The following is a 21,343-nucleotide window of genomic DNA, read 5'->3' on the forward strand; positions in this document are numbered from 1 at the left end:
AAAGCGACACGAGGGGATTTGTGGGCTGGTTATACAAAAGCCAGATTTTAATATTTGTTCCACGATTACTATAGTACATACAGGCTCAGGAACAATGATCTGTATATTATGGGGTAATTCAATTACCAGCTGTGTGCAACCGGACATCACCTGCTGTACACATCGCATCTCTTATGGCAAAATCAGAATCAGCTTTATTGGCTGCGTATACTAGGAATTTGTCTTCAGTTTGCTATACAACAGCCAAGTAGTTAACAGATAAGCAGGTGGGGGGGGGCACGTAAAGTCATACAGATAGGTATACCGTAGAGACACAAGTGAGTTACATGTACGTCTAGTCAGTCAATGTTGAGGAGTTCAGCGGGCAGACCGCTTGGGGGAAGAAACTTTTGAGGCTTCTGGTGTACCCGGCGGGGACGGCCCTGTAACGCCTGCCGGAGGGAAGCAAGTTAAACATGCTGTGGCCGAGGTGTAGCTGGTCCTTTACTATCTTCCTTGCCCTCATTTAGCTCTGAACAGGTATAAGCGCAATTGTCACCATGTGTCTTTGCTCAGTTGTGAAGCACTTCTATAATACAAAAACCCTGTAATATAGCAGATATAATGTTCATCTTGGGTGTGAATTTAAGCAGCAATGTAGTTATTTAAAAACAATCTGTTCACATTTCATCTACAGTATGTAATAAAATCGACTGCTGATAAAAACATGTCATCATGTTGGAATGTAATGACAGTTGGTCTGAACTCTGACCCCTCACACCCATGTCAGAGAGGCACAGGAGAGAGTGAGGGGCGGTGATAGCATGAGACGGTGGGGGAGGAAGGAGTAGAGGTGCTGTAGGGTGATAGTGTTGGGCGTGGAAAAGAGAGGAGAGAGAGTTGGGATTAGACAGAGGAAAAAAGAGAAATAAACAAAAGCTGGGCATTTCAGCTCGTATAATATATGCGTGATCAATGAGGAAAGCACCTATCAGCTACTGTATAGAGGTGAATTTGCATTCATCCCAATGAAAACATTATCATCTTTATCAGTGTGTAATTGTACCAGCTTCCACCATTTCACAGGTACATTCATATCAATAGGAAATTTGTAAGAATCATCTCTAATTAGTAACAATTTTTGTTTATGTAGCACTTTTCTCCAAAAGGACTCAAAGTCTCAAATGAGTTGATTGCAAAGGTGTTTCACTAAAGCCTGCTTCATCTGTAAGTAGAGCAATATCCTAGTGTATAGCCAGTATTTTCCCTGCGTGGAATAGTACTGTCTATGTGGGTCGTTCCGACCCGATCGCTCTCTGCAGTTTCGCGCAGCGATCGGGTCAGAACTGCGCCGGTGCCGCAGTGCGCTGGCGCATGCCAGCCGTCATTGCCTAGTGATCGCCTCTGAGGCAGAGGTGGTCTCTGGGTGGGAGGGGGTGGGAGGGGGCTGGACGGCGGCGTTAAGCCGCCGTTTAGGGGACACGGTCCGGCCAACGCAGGCGTGGTCAGACAGTTGGGGGGGGTGGGCCACGGTGGCTGTGTGATGTCACAAGAAGCCGCTGCGGGCCGGGGAGCGACGAGTAGCTCCCAGCCAGCACGCTAAAGCTGCGCTGGTTGGGAGCTACTCTTGAAGTGCAAAGGCATCGCCGCTGTGCGATGCCTTTGCACTTCTGCCGGGGGGGGGGAGCACTGACATGCGGGGCGGACTAGCCCTGTGCTGGGCATCCCCCCCGCATGTCAGTGTGAATGATCGTAGCTGTGCTAAATTTAGCACAGCTACGATCAACTCTGAATGACCCCCTATGTTCTGTAATGTGAAATACAGTGTATTGGTTATGTGCACACTCTAGTTTCCCAATACAGTCCTGCTGACACTTCCTGCTGTGTGATCATTTCCCTATTGGTTTTACAATTGCAGTAACCTGGACTGAATTCCTTAATTGTTTTTCAATGTAGTTAATTAACACCAATTCATTAATTCTGCTCAGGTTAAAGCAATTGGAAAATAGGTGGAGCCGGGCATTATACAGGTTGAGTATCCCATATCCAAATATTCCGGAATACGGAATATTCCGAAATACGGACTTTTTTGAGTGAGAGTGAGATAGTGAAACCTTTGTTTTTTGATGACTCAATGTACACAAACTTTGTTTAATACACAAAGTTATTAAAAATATTGTATTAAATGACCTTCAGGCTGTGTGTATAAGGTGTATATGAAACATAAATGAATTGTGTGAATGTACACACACTTTGTTTAATGTACAAAGTTATAAAAAATATTGGCTAAAATGACCTTCAGGCTGTGTGTATAAGGTGTATATGAAACATAAATGCATTCTGTGCTTAGACTTGGGTCCCATCGCCATGATATCTCATTATGGTATGCAATTATTCCGAAATATGGAAAAATCCGATATCCAAAATACCTCTGGTCCCAAGCATTTTGGATAAGGGAGACTCAACCTGTAATGCTATAAATATGGGTCTTGTTGGATGATCTACTAGCTTAGTCACTTCATCAAAGACTGCAATGAAAGGGATTCTGTTCTGGTGGAGTGAGGTGTAGGTGCATCTGTCACCCACACCTGGAGATTCAGTGATGGTGCCGGTGTACAGTGAGGATGTACAGTATATTCCTGATGTTGGTTCAGGTAACAGCTGCTTCCAATGTACTGCACATACAGTAGGGGGTAATTCAGAGTTGATCGCAGCAGCAAATTTGTTAGCAGTTGGGCAAAACCATGTGCACTGCAGGGGAGGCAGATATAACATGTGCAGAGAGAGTTAGATTTGGGTGGGTTATTTTGTTTCTGTGCAGGGTAAATACTGGCTGCTTTATTTTTACACTGCAATTTAGATTTCAGTTTGAACACACCCCACCCAAATCTAACTCTCTCTGCACATGTTATATCTGCCCCCCCCCTGCAGTGCACATGGTTTTGCCCAACTGCTAACAAATTTGCTGCTGCGATCAACTCGGAATTACCCCCATAGTATTTACAGAGCCAGAATGGCAATGGGGTGAATGGGACTACAGTATAGTAATAAAGATAGGCCCATCATCATGACAGTATAATGATGACCAGACGCCCACATCATCGGCCATTGCATAAGTATTAAAATTCTATTTAAATTTTCCTCACAAAATGATGAACTTTTTCTACTGTTTTGTATTTAGGGAGACATTGGGACTGTTGGCGAAGGGGGTGTACATGCCCGCATGTCACTGGCCATACCCACACAGCACTGGTCACGCCAACATGGCACTGGCCACACCCACATAGTAATGGCCACGCTGACATGGCACTGGCCACACCCACACAGCACTAGTAACACTCACATGGCACTGGCCACACCCACATAGTAATGGCCACGCCGACATGGCACTGGCCATACCCACACAGCACTGGTAACACTCACATGGCACAGGCCACACCCACACAGCACTCGCCACGCCCGCACAGTTCTGGCCACACCCACACAGCACTGGTCACAGCTTTTATGTCCTAGGTCCTTCATAATTTTCAGCTCAATTGCCTTTGTGGCCCTTTATTTGGCCCTGTATAAGTAACAGACTGCCTAAAACAAGTCAACAACTACTGCAGTAATGCCACTTGTGGTAACTATTTTTGGACACTGTGGGTCATCCGTTTTTCCCAGCAATTGTGCTTCGACATAGACAATACCGATAATAGCTCTGATATTGCTGACAGTAGCCTCCTCTGGGGGCTAAAATTATGCAAATATCATACAACTGCATCATATTGGCCATGCCCCCTCCCTACAGGTGTGATTCCTCACAGCTTCCCACTTCACTAGGAAATGGGCAGAATGTGGGAGTGTCTTCTGGGAGCCCAAAATTTTGGGAGCCTCCTGGTGGTAAGTATGTCTCCTGGCCAGTATAATACATTTTATTACCACCTACAGATGTGTCCACTGCAAAGGCGCAGCTCATAACTGTTATTTTTCAATTACAGCCTGTAAGGTGACAGTTAGGAGCTGATTGGCTGGTACTTTATGGGGGGAATTCAAATGGTTGAAAAGTCGGTGGGGTGTCTGTTTTTTCCTGTCTATTAGATAGGAAAGAACAGACACCCAACTGAGCTTTCAAACAATTGAATATCCCCCGATGTCTCTCCTTAGTACATAGACCCCTGTATATATTGTGAGTAGTTTAACCTCATTTGTTTGATAAAAGTTAATATTTCATAGTTTAAATTTTAGGTTGATATTTTTCTAATTAGGTGAGAACGCTAACCTGAAAGCATAAAGGATGGAGTATAAATATTTCCTAGTATATTTTGACTTACTGTTATATAATCTGCATTAGCTTTGGATATCACGTCCCAATGAATGCATCCAGAAGCAATCATTTGTAATGAGACATACACTTCCATGGCGGTCTGATCCCTATGGCAACAGTATCACAAATTGTGTGTCCTTTACAAAATTGTAGCAGGAGATGGGAGTGTGCCAAAATAGAACATTTTATCCATTTTATAAACACGTTAATAAAAGTACTTACATACGTCATATAAAAGCTCCACTTTTTTGACGGATTGTCCTAATTCACGAACCATGTTGGAATATGGGAAAGGCTTCTTTGGAATTTGCACAGGAATTGGGCAGGTCTACCATCGCTCGAGCAGATGACGGACTGTGAATACTCTTGTCATAAATTTCCTGTTTAAAATATTATACACTTTTTTTTTAAAGACGTCTTTACTGTTACAGTCTGTGGTGTAATTTTCACCTCTTTTTAAGTACATAAACTGAGTGGTCCATATCTTGTCTGTTTTTAGGATACTCCATACTTCAGGCAATCATGGAAAAGGCTGGCCAAAATGGATGGCAAGTTAGTGCGATATGCGTGGAAAACTTCAATGACGCCAGCTACCGACGTCTTTTAGAAGACCTGGATCGAAGACAAGAAAATAAGTTTGTAATAGATTGCGAAGTTGAAAGACTTCAGAATATCTTGGAGCAGGTAATTACTATTTTATCCTTTCTTAGGGGGAGATGTACTAAGCAGTGAAAACAGTAGAGAAGTGAGCCAGTGGAGAAGATGACCGTGACAACCAATCAGCATTGACGTAACATTTATAATTTGCATACTATAAAAATATTCAGAGCACTGGTTCACTTCTCCATTTTTATCACTGCTTAGTACATCAACCCCAAAATATCTTCTGTTTAGATAATTAATACTTTTTTTTACCAAAGTGAAAGATCTTTTTTATTATTATTATTATTATCATCATCATCACTTATTTATATGGCACCACAAGGGTTCTACAGCGCCCAACAGAGTACATAAACAAATGAACAAAACAAGAAAACAACGACTTACAGTACAAGAACAATTTAGGACATGTACATGATATATAAACAACGTTGCATCAAGGAACAGGACACTGAAATAATCATTATGGTGGCAAAAATCAAGGGTTACATGCTGTTAAATGGAGTTTGGAGTAGGAAATAGTCCAAGATAGGAAAAAGTACATGAGGGGAGAGGGCCCTGCTCGTGACAGCTTACATTCTGAAGGGGAGAGGCAGACTGACAAGGACACAGAAGAGAAGGGGTACAATTGAGCATGAAACACAGGGTTATGATAAGAGATGGCTGGGTGTGATGAAGAAGTGGGTCTTAAGAGCATGTTTAAAGGTTTGTAGAGAGGTGGAGAGTCTGATAGGGAGAGGTAGGGAATTCCAGAGGTAGGGAATTCCAGAGGTAGGGAATCCTATCTCTGGAATCCTACTTGGTCAACTACATAAGAAAAAATGTAAATAATCTTCTCCAAAAACAAAATATTTGGAGAATGATTTAACAGCAGTATTTAAAAATAGGATATTATAATTTTGTGGCTATTCAATTATTGTTTTAAAATACAATAAAGTACTTTGTCTTTTTATCCATTAAAATATCTGCTATGGATCGCTCCATAAAACATTATGGGGTTGATGTACCAAGCAGTGACAAGAGTGGAGATGTGGGCCAGTGGAGAAGTTGTCCACAACAACCAATAAGCATTTACCTACAGTATCATTTTATAGAATGTACTTGATAAATGCTGCCTCAAAGCTGATTGGCTGATATGGGCAACTTCTCCATAGTTTTCACTACTTGATACATCAACCCCTATATCCTATACTAGAAGAAATGTAACTAATACTTTTTTTTTTATTATATGGGAATATATAAGATGTCATTTAAACATAAAACTTATCATTTAAAACTTTGGGCATATGGCGGACGTATGGTGTGACCCATAGCAACTATTCTATTACAGTAGGTTGGAGCAGTTTATTGCCCAAGGGAAAATACAACTTCAAATAACACTTTAGTCTGTGTGATTGATCAGTTTTACAGTCAAGTGTAACGTCTTCCCCTATGTGTAACAGTCCTAATGTAAATATAGGGGTCTATGTACTAAGTGGACGGAGATAAAGTACCAGCCAATCAGCCTCTAACTGCCATGTTACAGGCTGTGTTTGAAAAATGACAAGAGCTAATTGGCTGATACTTTATTTTTGCCCACTTACCCTGACCCTCCTTTTCTGCAGCCCGACCCTAAACCCCCCCCCCTTCCCCGATGGTGCCTATCCTCAACCACCCGTTCTCGCAACCTAAATCTAACCGTCCCTCCACTGCATCCTAACCCTCCGCATGGGTGTCTAACCCTAAATTCCCCTCCCTGCAGCCTAATCTTAATCCTCCCCTCCACAGCATAACCCTAACCCTCCCGACTATACTTACCTTTGGGATTCCGGCTGTTGGGATTCTGGCATCAGGATGTTGACCTGTTTGTGATTTCCCCCCCATGGCTTACTTCTCCACCGGCCTGGCAAATCCTTGTTGTATCCCAGCAGTTGGGATCCCAGCGCCACGATAGTGATCAATGTCTGGATCCTAGTGCCAGCATTCCAAGTAGTATTGGGATTCCAGCATCCGGTGTTCGACTGGTGGGATCCCAACCGTGGGGATCCGGACCAGATCCCCTCATAGTTCCTTTAGGCTTCTCAAGTTCTTTAAAGTTTTGAATGTACTGTATATTTGAGAACATTATTTTGCTTTTGAAATAGAGATGTGCACCGGACATTTTTCGGGTTTTGTGTTTTGGTTTTGGATTCGGTTCTGCGGCCGTGTTTTGGATTCAGACTCGTTTTGGCAAAACCTCCCTGAAATTTTTTTGTCGGATTCGGGTGTGTTTTGGATTTGGGTGTTTTTTTTCAAAAACCCCTCAAAAACAGCTTAAATCATAGAATTTGGGAGTAATTTTGATCCTATGGTATTATTAACCTCAATAACCACAGTTTCCACTCATTTCCAGTCTATTATGAACACCTCACACCTCACAATACTATTTTTAGTCCTAAAATTTGCACCGAGGTCGCTGGATGACTAAGCAAAGTGACCCAAGAGGGCGGCACAAACACCAGGCCCATCTAGGAGTGGCACTGCAGTGTCAGACAGGATGGCACTTAAAAAAATTGGCCCCAAACAGCACATGATGCAAAGAAAAGAGAAAAAGAGGTGCACTGTGGTCGCTGGACGGCTAAGCTAAGCGACACAAACACCTCAATATCACAGGAATTATTCGTTCTAATCAATGGTATTATTGGTCCAAATCACTGGAAGAAAATGACAAAATCACTGGAATTATTCGTTCTAATCAATGGTATTATTGGTCCAAATCACTGGAAGAAAATGACAAAATCACTCGAATTATTCGTTCTAATCAATGGTATTATTGGTCCAAATCATTGGAAGAAAATGTCAAAATCACTGGAATTATTTGTTCTAATCAATGGTATTATTGGTCCAAATCACTGGAAGAAAATGACAAAATCACTGGAATTATTTGTTCTAATCAATGGTATTATTGGTCCAAATCACTGGAAGAAAATGACAAAATCACTGGAATTATTCGTTCTAATCAATGGTATTATTGGTCCAAATCACTGGAAGAAAATGACAAAATCACTGGAATTATTCATTCTAATCAATGGTATTATTGGTCCAAATCACTGGAAGAAAATGACAAAATCACTGGAATTATTCGTTCTAATCAATGGTATTATTGGTCCAAATCACTGGAAGAAAATGACAAAATCACTGGAATTATTCGTTCTAATCAATGGTATTGGTCCAAATCACTGGAAGAAAATGGAATGGATGGATACTTGCAGTGACACAGAGCTGCAAGATACAGCAATGGCCTACTGTACACAACTATATACTGTTGGGTCACCAAAATGCTGCACTGTAATACTATATATACTGCTCACAAAAATGCCGCACAGATATGGAATGGATACTTGCAGTGACACAGAGCTGCAAGATACAGCAATGGCCTACTGTACTGTACTACTATAATTATTATATAGATGACATATATAAAGTTACATTGTGGGAGAATCCAGTATATGTTCTGTCACCAGGTACCAGTGAATGACCACATCATGTATATAGGTGACAGATATAAAGTTACATTGTGGGGGAATCCAGTATACGTTCTGTCACCAGGTACCAGTGAATGACCACATCATGTATATAGTAGTGATGTGCACCGGAAATTTTTCGGGTTTTGTGTTTTGGTTTTGGGTTCGGTTCCGCGGCCGTGTTTTGGGTTCGAACGCGTTTTGGCAAAAACCTCACCGAATTTTTTTTTGTCGGATTCGGGTGTTTTTTTCAAAAAACGCTAAAAAACAGCTTAAATCATTGAATTTGGGGGTCATTTTGATCCCATAGTATTATTAACCTCAATAACCATAATTTACACTCATTTCCAGTCTATTCTGAACACCTCACACCTGACAATATTATTTTTAGTCCTAAAATTTGCACCGAGGTCGCTGGATGGCTAAGCTAAGCGACACAAGTGGCCGACACAAACACCTGGCCCATCTAGGAGTGGCACTGCAGTGTCAGGCAGGATCGCCCTTCCAAAAAATACTCCCCAAACAGCACATGACGCAAAGAAAAAAAGAGGCGCAATGAGGTAGCTGTGTGAGTAAGCTAAGCGACCCTAGTGGCCGACACAAACACCTGGCCCATCTAGGAGTGGCACTGCAGTGTCAGGCAGGATGGCCCTTCCAAAAAATACTCCCCAAACAGCACATGACGCAAAGAAAAAAAGAGGCGCAATGAGGTAGCTGTGTGAGTAAGCTAAGCGACCCTAGTGGCCGACACAAACACCTGGCCCATCTAGGAGTGTCACTGCAGTGTCACGCAGGATGGCCATTCCAAAAAATACTCCCCAAACAGCACATGACGCAAAGAAAAAAAGAGGCGCAATGAGGTAGCTGCGTGAGTAAGCTAAGCGACCCTAGTGGCCGACACAAACACCTGGCCCATCTAGGAGTGGCACTGCAGTGTCAGGCAGGATGGCCCTTCCAAAAAATACTCCCCAAACAGCACATGACGCAAAGAAAAAAAGAGGCGCAATGAGGTAGCTGTGTGAGTAAGCTAAGCGACCCTAGTGGCCGACACAAACACCTGGCCCATCTAGGAGTGGCACTGCAGTGTCAGGCAGGATGGCCCTTCCAAAAAATACTCCCCAAACAGCACATGACGCAAAGAAAAAAGAGGCGCAATGAGGTAGCTGTGTGAGTAAGCTAAGCGACCCTAGTGGCCGGCACAAACACCTGGCCCATCTCACGCAGGATGGCCCTTCCAAAAAATACTCCCCAAACAGCACATGACGCAAAGAAAAAAAGAGGCGCAAGCTCTTCCCGTCCAGTGTTGGGAAGGTCAGGCATCGCAACCGACACAATTGGACTCTCCTTTGGGATTTGGGATTTCGAAGAACGCACAGTTCTTTGCTGTGCTTTTGCCGCAAGTCTTTTCTTTTTTCTAGCGAGAGGATGAGTGCTTCCATCCTCATGTGAAGCTGAACCACTAGCCATGAACATAGGCCAGGGCCTCAGCCGTTCCTTGCCACTCCGTGTCGTAAATGGCATATTGGCAAGTTTACGCTTCTCCTCAGACGCTTTTAATTTTGATTTTTGGGTCATTTTTTTACTGATCTTTTGTGTTTTGGATTTTACATGCTCTGTACTATGACATTGGGCATCGGCCTTGGCAGACGACGTTGATGGCATTTCATCGTCTCGGCCATGACTAGTGGCAGCAGCTTCAGCACGAGGTGGAAGTGGATCTTGATCTTTCCCTATTTTTTTAACCGCCACATTTTTGTTCTCCATATTTTGCGCACAACTAAAAGCCACCACAGGTATACAATGTAGATGGGTGGATAGTATAGTATTATATTACTTATGGACGACGAGTGACGACACAGAGGTAGGTACAGCCGTGGCCTACCGTACTGCTGCTTATATATATAATATACTGTATAACGGACCTGGTGGACACTGTCAGCAGACTGCTAAACTAGTGTGAAGAAAAAACAACAACACAGGTATACAATGTAGATGAATGGATAGTATAGTATTATATTACTTATGGACGACGAGTGCACTGACGACACAGAGGTAGGTACAGCCGTGGCCTACCGTACTGCTGCTTATATATATAATATACTGTATAACGGACCTGGTGGACACTGTCAGCAGACTGCTAAACTAGTATGAAGAAAAAAAAAACACCACAGGTATACAATGTAGATGGATGGATAGTATAGTATTATATTACTTATGGACGACGAGTGCACTGACGACACAGGTAGGTACAGCCGTGGCCTACCATACTGCTGCTTATATATATAATATACTGTATAACGGACCTGGTGGACACTGTCAGCAGACTGCTAAACTAGTATGAAGAAAAAAACAACAACACAGGTATACAATGTAGATGGATGGATAGTATAGTATTATATTACTTATGGACGACGAGTGCACTGACGACACAGAGGTAGGTACAGCCGTGGCCTACCGTACTGCTGCTTATATATATAATATACTGTATAACGGACCTGGTGGACACTGTCAGCAGACTGCTAAACTAGTATGAAGAAAAAAAACAACAACACAGGTATACAATGTAGATGGATGGATAGTATAGTATTATATTACTTATGGACGACGAGTGCACTGACGACACAGAGGTAGGTACAGCCGTGGCCTACCGTACTGCTGCTTATATATATAATATACTGTATAACGGACCTGGTGGACACTGTCAGAAGACTGCTAAACTAGTTTGAAGAAAAAAAATACACCACAGGTATACAATGTAGATGGATGGATAGTATAGTATTATATTACTTATGGACGACGAGTGCACTGACGACACAGAGGTAGGTACAGTCGTGGCCTACCGTACTGCTGCTTATATATATAATATACTGTATAACGGACCTGGTGGACACTGTCAGCAGACTGCTAAACTAGTATGAAGGAAAAAAAAAAAACACAGGAGTGTTTTTCAGGCAGACAAACGTATACTGGACTGGTGGTCACTGTCAGCAAAACTGTGCACTGTACTCCTGCTATAACTGCTCCCCAGTCCCCACAATTAGGCAGTGTGAGCAGAGCAGTGCACTCAGCACAGATATATCATGCAGCAGTGCAGCACACTGAGTGAGCACAGATATGGTGGTCGGAGCGTTTTTTTCAGGCAGAGAAACAAAGGATTAAACTCACTGGTGGTATAATCAAAACCCTGCACTGTACTCCCTAACAGCTGCTCCCCGTCCCCAATCCTCCTCACAATTATAACTAACTAAGTCACTCTGTGTTCTACTGTAACGGAGAGGACGCCAGCCACGTCCTCTCCCTATCAATCTCAATGCACGTGTAAAAATGGCGGCGACGCGCGGCTCCTTATATAGAATCCGAGTCTCGCGAGAATCCGACAGCGGGATGATGACGTTCGGGCGCGCTCGGGTTAACCGAGCAAGGCGGGAGGATCCGAGTCGCTCGGACCCGTGTAAAAAAAAGGTGAAGTTCGGGCGGGTCGGATTCCGAGGATCCGAACCCGCTCATCACTAGTATATAGGTGACAGATATAATGTTACACTGTGGGGGAATCCAGTAGACGTTCTGTCACCAGGTACCAGTGAATGACCACATCATGTATATAGGTGACAGATATAACGTTACACTGTGGGGGAATCCAGTAGACGTTCTGTCACCAGGTACCAGTGAATGACCACATCATGTATATACTGTAGGTGACAGATATAATGTTACATTGTGGGGGAATCCAGTATACGTTCTGTCACCAGGTACCAGTGAATGACCACATCATGTATATAGATGACAGATATAAAGTTACATTGTGGGGGAATCCAGTATACGTGTATACATGATGTGGCCAGTGAATGGCCACATCATGTATATACTTATACTGGTGGTCCCCAGTCCCCACAATGCAGCACACTGATCAATTATTTGCAGCACACTGAGCACAGATATGGAGCGTTTTCAGGCAGAGAATGTAGATATTTTCAGCACACTGAGCACAGATATTTGCAGCACACTGAGCACAGATTACGGAGCTTTTCAGGGAGAGAACGCTGCCACGTCCTCTCCGTTCAATCTCCAATGCACGAGTGAAAATGGCGGCGACGTGCGGCTCCTTATATAGAATACGAATCTCGCAAGAATCCGACAGCGGGATGATGACGTTCGGGCGCGTTCTGGTTAACCGAGCAAGGCGGGAAGATCCAAGGCTGCCTCGGAACCGTGTAAAATGGGTGAAGTTCGGGGGGGTTCGGATCCCGAGGAACCGAACCCGCTCATCTCTAATTTGAAAATAAAGAAGTATTTATTTAACCACTTGAATTTAGATGTTAAATGAAATTTCTTTGTAGAAAAAAGTGTTCAGGGGTAGTGTTAAGGAGAAATAAGGTTCCACTTCCGCATAAGCGGAGTGGTTACAGAGCATCATCCTACACCCATCTTAAATTTAGACATGTCTTTTTGTGTATGTTAAATATGCTTTTTCCATGTCTAGCAGAATGGTGCTGTTATTCCACCTGAAATATGCATTTTGTTAATCGGAGGTATCAATTTCAGTTTTTAAAAAAATATATAATAATAACATGAAAAGGTAGATACTAATTGGGTATTAGATTGGTAATTTTAAATGTTTTCCAAAATGGTCTTAAAATTAATATACTGTAGCATTTACCATATTTGTCCAGAGGATCTATGCATCAGAGACCTTGTGCCTTCACATCCAGACTTCTGACACCTTGTAAAGTGGTTTGGTTGCAAATCACCACAGGACTCTGGAGAACTGTAGAAGTGTGACTGTACTACCTGCCTCATGCTAAATAATGGTTGCACAGACACTTCCTGAATAAAAAGTGGAGAGCAGTGATGCAACTTCCCGTCCTACACATTAAAGTAATACAACATTCCTCTACAATATTCTAGCAACCCAATTTGATGGATCAGTTGTTAGATGTGTCGTTCATATAAAAGTGACAATCTTCTATTACTGTACATCTATCATATCTGTGTTACCACTCAACCAGTCATTGTAATGTATTTTTACTGTACAGTAAATGGAGCATAACTATTGTGGTCAATTTATTTAAATTGAATATCTAATTACATGTGAGGGGAAAAAATGACTTAAAGAGCTTTAAAAGTCAGTTTTGACATGAATCTAAATGAAAGCAATAAAACAAACTATATTTACCTAATATTGTCCATTTTGCTGCCTGATGTATTCCTAAGAGAAAGCTGGTAGTTTTTAAGAGGGTGGTGCTTCATTATGTTGAATAATACAAACTAAACTTTGTTGGCTTCATACTGATTGGCAGGGCAGTAATACTTCATGTACCACACAGAAAAAAGGTAAATGCAGGTGCACACTCTAAGCACTAAGAACAATGGTAATCAAAACAAGTATAATAAACTCCATAATTTAACATGGAGTAAAATTAAGGTCATTAGCACAAATTTAGGTAAAAAAGTGGGCCCACTTACCATGTCACGGTGACCTCATCATGTGGGCCCCTAACATCCCTAAAACTGACATATTATATACGTACATTTATCCAGGTCTTACCTATCATATTGCTCATTCTAATATGCCGGCAGCAAATGCAAGGACCCATACTAATTAAAAACACCCATGGGTAGGTTAGAGGGGTGCTAGTCCAGGTAGAAGGAGTCTCCACCTTCAAGTGTACATACATACACAATCACAGAGTAAAGGGGGGGCTGGACTGCTCATCCTAATTTTAAACATAAGAGGTGCTACCTTGCTGAGACTTATAGTGCCACACAGAAAAAATGGAAAAGGCAGGTGTACACTCTAAGAACACTGATAAGCAAAACAATTATAATAAACTGTACAATTTAACAAGGAGTTATATAGAACAAATTTAGCCAAAAATGGGGGCCCACCTACCATGTCACGGTGACCTCATTAGGTGGGTACCTAACATCCCTAATACTGACATATTATATAAGTACATTTAGCCATTTCCTACCTATCTTAGAACCAATACTAATGTGGTACATTTATACAATATGTCATTATTAGGGATGGGGTAGGTGGCCTCAAAACCCCCCTTACCCTCCATTTAATTATTAATACTTGATGCTATCTATACCAGAGGTGAAATTCCATGCTGCAGAGTGGTCATGGTTTCCACAAAATAATTTACTGTAAAATGAACATGTTAGTAAGAGCTTCTTGCAGCATTAAAAATGGTCCATCATTAGGAAACATTGATGAAGTAGCTTAATGGATGAGAACATTTGAGAAATTGCAACATTGGATAGAATATTAACCCTTGCGGTATTATGAGTTTGGCCCAATCTGTCATGAAATTGGCACTCTCTGAGTATTGGTATTTGGAAAATGTTATAGAATGCAGTAAAGGCGGGATGTATTAAGCTTTGGACTGTGAATGCGATACATCCCGCCACTGAATATTAGCCCATGCCACGTGCACAAGGTGCGTCAGAAATAGGCTTCCCTTCCCTGTACACACAACTCAGAATAACATGGAGCTTTCGGTGCTTGTCCTTGACACCCCCATGACACTAACTTACACAATCAGTGTGGTTACAGGTGATCACTTTGTAATCGCCCAGTTCCCGCCCTGAAATGCTCAATGTTACTGAAATACAGAGACGGCCAAGTTCTGTCTGACTCAAAATAGGACAGATATGCACAAATTCCTAAAGTTGCTTCTGTGCATGCTCTGTATGCAGAACCTTGCTGTTTGAGTCCATGGAGAGATCCGTCCGTCTGTTTTGTGTCCCTAAATTTCAGGGTTTATTTTTTACCTGTAAACCAGGGTTTCAGAACAGTGAGAGACGGGAGGCTCAGACACACAGGCCTCACACTTCTGCAGTGGTGCATTTAGACGCCAATACAGTACATGCATAAATACAGTACATGCCTCAATCTCTAGTAACTATGTGTTTTCATGAATGATCACCAACAACCATGCTTTTTGCATCAAGATTTAATGTGAGACACTGGATTATATAGGAGCAGACGTAAGAAAGCACTGTGCTAAATTACACAGCGGTTCTCTGTCTAAATCAATCACTGCTACTCTGCCAATGTCAATCACACAGACTTATTTATTTAAATGACGTCAATATATTCACCAGGATGCAGATTGCGCCAGGCTTGGACTGACCCACAAGGGTACAGGGGAACCACCGGTGGGCCCCACTGCCTGGGGGCCCAACTCCTGCTCTAAGGATCAGGTTCCTGACTGTGCACTGAATTATACATTATACATATGTTACCTTATACTGGACTATGGTGTATTTTCTACAGTGCATTGCTGTTATTAATCTGTTATTAATCTGATACATTATCCATGCATGCAGCAGCTGAATTTACTGTATATATTTATGAAGGGGCTCAGACGTTGCACTCGCTAATGGTTAGTCAAACCAATGAGGTGGCAGGCCACACACCCTCCGTGGACTGGCCAAACCCCTAAACATGGGCCCCTACCACTGCATTCCAGCGGTGGGCCCTACATGCCCCAGTCCGACACTGGATTGCGCTGATCCAGCACATATGGCTGCATCTCCTGCCTGCACAGTGTTCCCTATGCATAAGTGAAGCACCTCTACCATCTGGGACCATCACATCCCCGGGCCCGAGTTGTTGCTCGTTATCTCCCATTGGGTACAGTATTTTCCCACAGCAACCATACAACTGCTATGGGGTTTCAACAGCATAGTGATGCAAGAACAACCTGTGTATGTATTATTGGGGCCATTGTATTAACCTGGAGAAGGCATAAGGAAGTGATAAACCAGTGATATATGCAAGGTGATAAACACACCAGCCAATCAGCTCCCATATGTAAATTAACAGTTAGGAGCTGATTGGCTCGTGCATTATCACCTTGCACTTAACACTGCTTTATCACTTCCTTATGCCTTCTACAGGTTAATACATCTGCCCCAATGTTTGGTGTAAGGGATCCCAGTGTTGCTGCATGTCAGTGTAGTACGCTTGACGAAAGGAATGTATACTGTACAGTATAGTTCATGTAGCTATAGATGCAGATAGATTTGAACATATAATAGCGCAGTGTTTTGAGACGCTAGTGATTGCAAGGATGGTGGCTTACTAATATCATTACAGCCCTAGCTATGAGGTAGTAGGGCCATCAAAATCCCCATTCTAGAACCACCCTCTCTGTCCCTCTCTGATGCATTCACAGGCGTAAATGTAGTGGCCTGCAACTGGCATGTGACTATGAGTTTTGGATAATTAGATTTAAAGCGGCAATATATTAAAAGGCAAAGCCAACCTGCTTTTGCTTTTTAAATGATTTCTGTTTTAAATCTAGCAGTTAACTTAACTGCCAGAAAACCTGGCTGTTGCCTGTACCTCGCAGGCTATGACAGATACCCCACAGTTTTTTTTTTTTTTTGGGGGGGGGGGGGCAGGGGGGCTTTGCCTCGAGGACACAGCAAATGAAAGTGCCAGAATTCTCTTTTGAGCTTTTGTAAAGACACACTGTTATGTACTGCAGACCAAGATGCAGTAAAGATGTCCTGGTTTAACATTGTACAATGAAAAACCTTTTATATGGAGTAAAATAAAGTCTATATTTTTTTTATTTCGTTCTCATTTATTGTTCATATCCATGGCTTGGATAAATCCTTCCCTAAAGGCTGCTAAAGATTAGAGGAAGCATTGATAATATATATTGATTTTATATATATATATATATATATATATATATATATATATAACAGTATTAAAAGAAACAGACTTGAGTAGAAATCATCTAATGGGTAAAATGCAGTGTTTTGTATGTTTAAAATTCTAAAGATGCTCTCTGCGTTATCTGTATTCTTTCCCGTACGGATGCAATGTGTACAGTGGTTCATTTTTTTCAATTTGTGTGTACAGAATACTGTACTGTTTTCCAATGTAGTGACACTTGCAGTAAGTGATCTCCATCTAGTGGTAGGAATAAGGTATTTCATGCACCTGAGAAGGTGGTGATTTTGGACACTTGCAGTAAGTGATCTCCATCTAGTGGTAGGAATAAGGTATTTCATGCACCTGAGAAGGTGGTGATTTTGGACATTGGGAAGAATAATGGTACTGTTTACATGTGTGCACATGAATCACAATACCGTATTGTTATTAAAATATATTTTTTCAGTTGTATATGTTCAGTGCATAACCTTGAAGGTTCATTAAGTACATTGGGGGATTATACAACTGCCTGAGAAAAAAAAAACCCTGAGTGTGGGTCAGTTGTAAGAACAAGAACAGATGAAAAAAAAAACAATAAATTGAGGTTCTTAATTAAATATGGTGCTCATCATTATAACCCATTTCCTGTATCTGATAAATCCCATATTACCAATACATTGTTCAACACTGCCCCCAGCTGTCACTGAAGAGACATTACAGTGCTCGGAGGGAGGAGGATAGTTCAATCCAGCCGTAGGTTGGATATGATTGGACGCCACACTTGATTGGGCAGATGCTGCAGCCAATCAGGAGCCTTAATCATACACCCCTCCTCCCACTCGTATAGCACAGTGGTCAGTGGCAAAGGTTACAAAGGGTGATGTCCCATAGAAGACAAGCTCGCTTTACTAAACACGCATGAAACTGTTGAATATTAATATGTGCATGTATAATATCAATGCATGACCTGTTCTAGCACCCACATTCACTAAGATCACTGTTACTTTATTTTTGTATGAGAGTTATGGTATATTATAAAAACACTAGTTAGCAGCACGTCAAACAACATAACAGTAATCTCAGCTCTGGTGGCTGTGCATGTCTGAATGGAGCAATACTTGATTTGCTCCGTTGCTACATCAGGCACCATCTAGTGGCCGCTGGTGCGCAAAACACTTGAATTCCCTCAAAAGATTTGCAGCTGACTTGTGATCGGCCATGTTACTGTGTAATTCACCTTTTGCTTGGTTGTGCTAGGGGGCTGATTCAGCCCAAGACGTACTCCTGATTCAGTCGCTATTGACTGATAGTTTCGGAACTGTGCACATGTCTGGCGATGGCGCTGCAGCTCCGGTCACAGTGCGCTGTTACCTACAGCCCGATTGACAGTATTCAGGCATGTTGGGGTGGCAAGGGGGAGTGATCCAGAAAACTTGGGCATGTCAGCCCAATTCTCTGGGCATGCCGAAGCCAGTGGCTGTGTTCTTGGATAGACGGAACCAGGCTGCGTAGTTTTTTTTAGACATCCTGAGTAACCTGAGTGTAACCTGAGAGTTACTCAGATATCCGTTACTGCAAATGATGGTCGCCGTGTGCTTTGTCTTTGGATGCAGTCAGCGGATCAGAGAAGCCGGCAGTGAGTGTATTTTTACACAAGACGCCTCCTGCGACTTTTGCTTATTTACGCACAGCTGCTGTCTACAAAGACGCAGCAGCGACGACATTTACATCCACCTCTAAATCGTGCCCTTTGAGCTCAAAGCAGAGAGTATCAGCAGGTAGCGGTACAAAGCATGAACAGCATATTTCATAATCCAGAGGTGTACAGTTGGAGGATTGTGTGTTGGGAACCGGGAATCAAGGCATCAAGACATGGCTGCTGCATGCTAGGGCAGGGCCGGATTAAGCATTGGGGGGAAACGGGACTGGGGCACTTTAGACAGGGGGGCCCAGATGAAGCGGGTGTATATTACATTGTACATACCTCCCAACATGACCCATTCCAGGAGGTACAAAATGCTCTCTACCTGGACTTCCCTCTTAATATATGATTGGCGTTGAGCTACAGATGGGTCCACATTTATATTGGCCTTTAATAGGATTAACTGAGACTGGGCAGTCGGACTTAAAACCCTGCTGTAATGACTATATCCCCTGATGTATTGTTCTCTGTATTGTATTGCAGCTGAGAACAATAGATGTAGGGTTTATGTAAATAATCCACGGTGTGCCTAGGCGCAGCAAAGAAGCCAAGATAACCGTGGATCTATCTGTATTTAATTGATAAGAAAGGTATTTCAACACAGGTGATGACACTCATAAGTTAAGAGAGGAGTAGAGGTAGAGAGCATTTTGGCCCCCCTGGAATGGGTCATGTTGGGATGCATGAATTGTGTATATTAAATGTAAACCAATGGTGTATAATAGATTTAAACTAATAGTTGAATAATGCCTGGGTACTGTTTATAGCTCTACCTAAAGTTCTTGAGGTGAAAAAAAGACAACTTAAACAACCTTAAAATACAATCTATAAAAATAAAATATATACAAGAATAGCAGCAGCCTCTGTACTACTTACACACTGGGACAGGACTCAGGTGAATTCCATGTGTGTGTCTCTCTCTAGACCTGAAAGCTTTCATTAGATAACAGGTTACACAGGACCCAGACAGGAAGGAGGAGAAGCCGGGATCCCTGGGTAAATGACAGCTCTCTCCACCCTCCTATCTCTCCCCTGGTCAGGAAGCTCCATCGGTAGCTCATAAAACCTGATACTCTTGTGTCTCTGCCTGCACTGCATACTGTCCTGCTCACATTCTGGCTGCCTGGTTCTGCTGCTGCACAAGAGGTAGAGCTAGTGATGTCAGTGTGCTCCGGCCAGGGGGGCCTAAACTACAGTGTATCCTGCGCCGTGTGTCTCCCCCCCCCCCCCACACCTTTAATCTGGCTATGTGCTAGGGACATGACTGCATCACAGTGGGCGGAGTCACCCTCAATGAGAATTACTAGGTCATCTCCTCACCTACAAAACCACTTTTATTTCTTTTTACACCCATTCCATTTACTCACCCAGCAGCCACCCATGATATTATTCCACTGTTTTCATAATAAATGTGATGCACTGTGCAGGTGTCATATTTTTTAAGAATCATTAAATATGGCGACTGTGACTTATTTCTAGAGATTGGTGGACTCAAGGCCTGATTCATATTTATTAGTAAAGCAAAAAAGTACACAACTGGGCAAAGCTATGTTGCACTGCAGGTGGTGCAAAAAGTTTAAACTGAAATCTAAATTGCAGTGTAAAAATAAAGCTGTCTAACATCATGTATGGGCTACATGCAAAAGCAGCCAGTATTTACCCTGCACAGAAACAATATAAATATATTTGCTCCCCTTGCATGGCAACATTTTTGTTCCAGACACAAAGTTACTTGCTTCTTTCGCTTTACTTACAAACATGAATCAGGCCCACAGCTATTTGGATAATATAAGTAATAACAGAAATGGAGTCTTGTGAATGCATGGACAGCGGTAACTGTCGCAATTGCAGTAATCCAAATTGGACTGATTGACAAAATATTGGTTTAGCCACAGAATAAGGGCTTTCTCTGTACTTAGATGTAGTGTTCACTTTAATACTTTTATTAAACCACATTCTTCAAATGTAATTCTCTCTAGCTTTATATGTGATTATTAATATATTTATCACTGATTATTATAATTAGCTTTTATTTATATAGCACCATCATACTACTACTGTGTGTATCCTTGTGGTGGGGATAAGCTCCACTGAGGCAAGGACTGATGTGAATGATTTAATGCTGTCTGCAAAGTGTTGTGTAATAATTAGGTCATGGGTGTATCTAGAATGACTGCATGGTGTGTGGTGCCCACAACGCACACCGTTCCAAATACTTACCTCTCCTTCAATGCCACAGGTATCACCGAGGACATAGCACAGATGCCATGTTTCCGGAGACCTGTGCAGCAGATATCACTGGATAAATGACGCAGGTGCCATGTTTCCGGAGACCTGTGCAGCAGATATCACTGGATAAATGACACAGGTGCCATGTTTCCGGAGAACTGTGCAGCAGATATCACTGGATAAATGACGCAGGTGCCATGTTTCCGGAGATCTGTGCAGCAGATATCACTGGATAAATTACAGATGCCATGTTTCCGGAGATCTGTGCAGCAGATATCACTGGATAAGTGATGTAGTTGCCATGTTTC

The 21,343-nt window shown here is 42.3% G+C and overlaps 1 protein-coding gene across 7 annotated transcripts in view; it reads left to right on the top strand.

The window, feature by feature from the left end:
- Positions 1-21,343, top strand: part of GRIA4 (glutamate ionotropic receptor AMPA type subunit 4) — a 520,238-nt gene that overhangs the window by 335,757 nt on the left and 163,138 nt on the right. For all 7 annotated transcript variants that reach the window (XM_063951550.1, XM_063951549.1, XM_063951551.1 and 4 more), the window contains exon 4: positions 4,785-4,969. In XM_063951550.1, coding sequence (XP_063807620.1) covers positions 4,785-4,969 — 185 coding nt within the window. The remainder of the gene's footprint in view (positions 1-4,784; positions 4,970-21,343) is intronic.

The sequence above is a fragment of the Pseudophryne corroboree genome, chromosome 2, assembly GCF_028390025.1.
Source record: "Pseudophryne corroboree isolate aPseCor3 chromosome 2, aPseCor3.hap2, whole genome shotgun sequence".
Lineage (NCBI taxonomy): Eukaryota > Metazoa > Chordata > Amphibia > Anura > Myobatrachidae > Pseudophryne > Pseudophryne corroboree.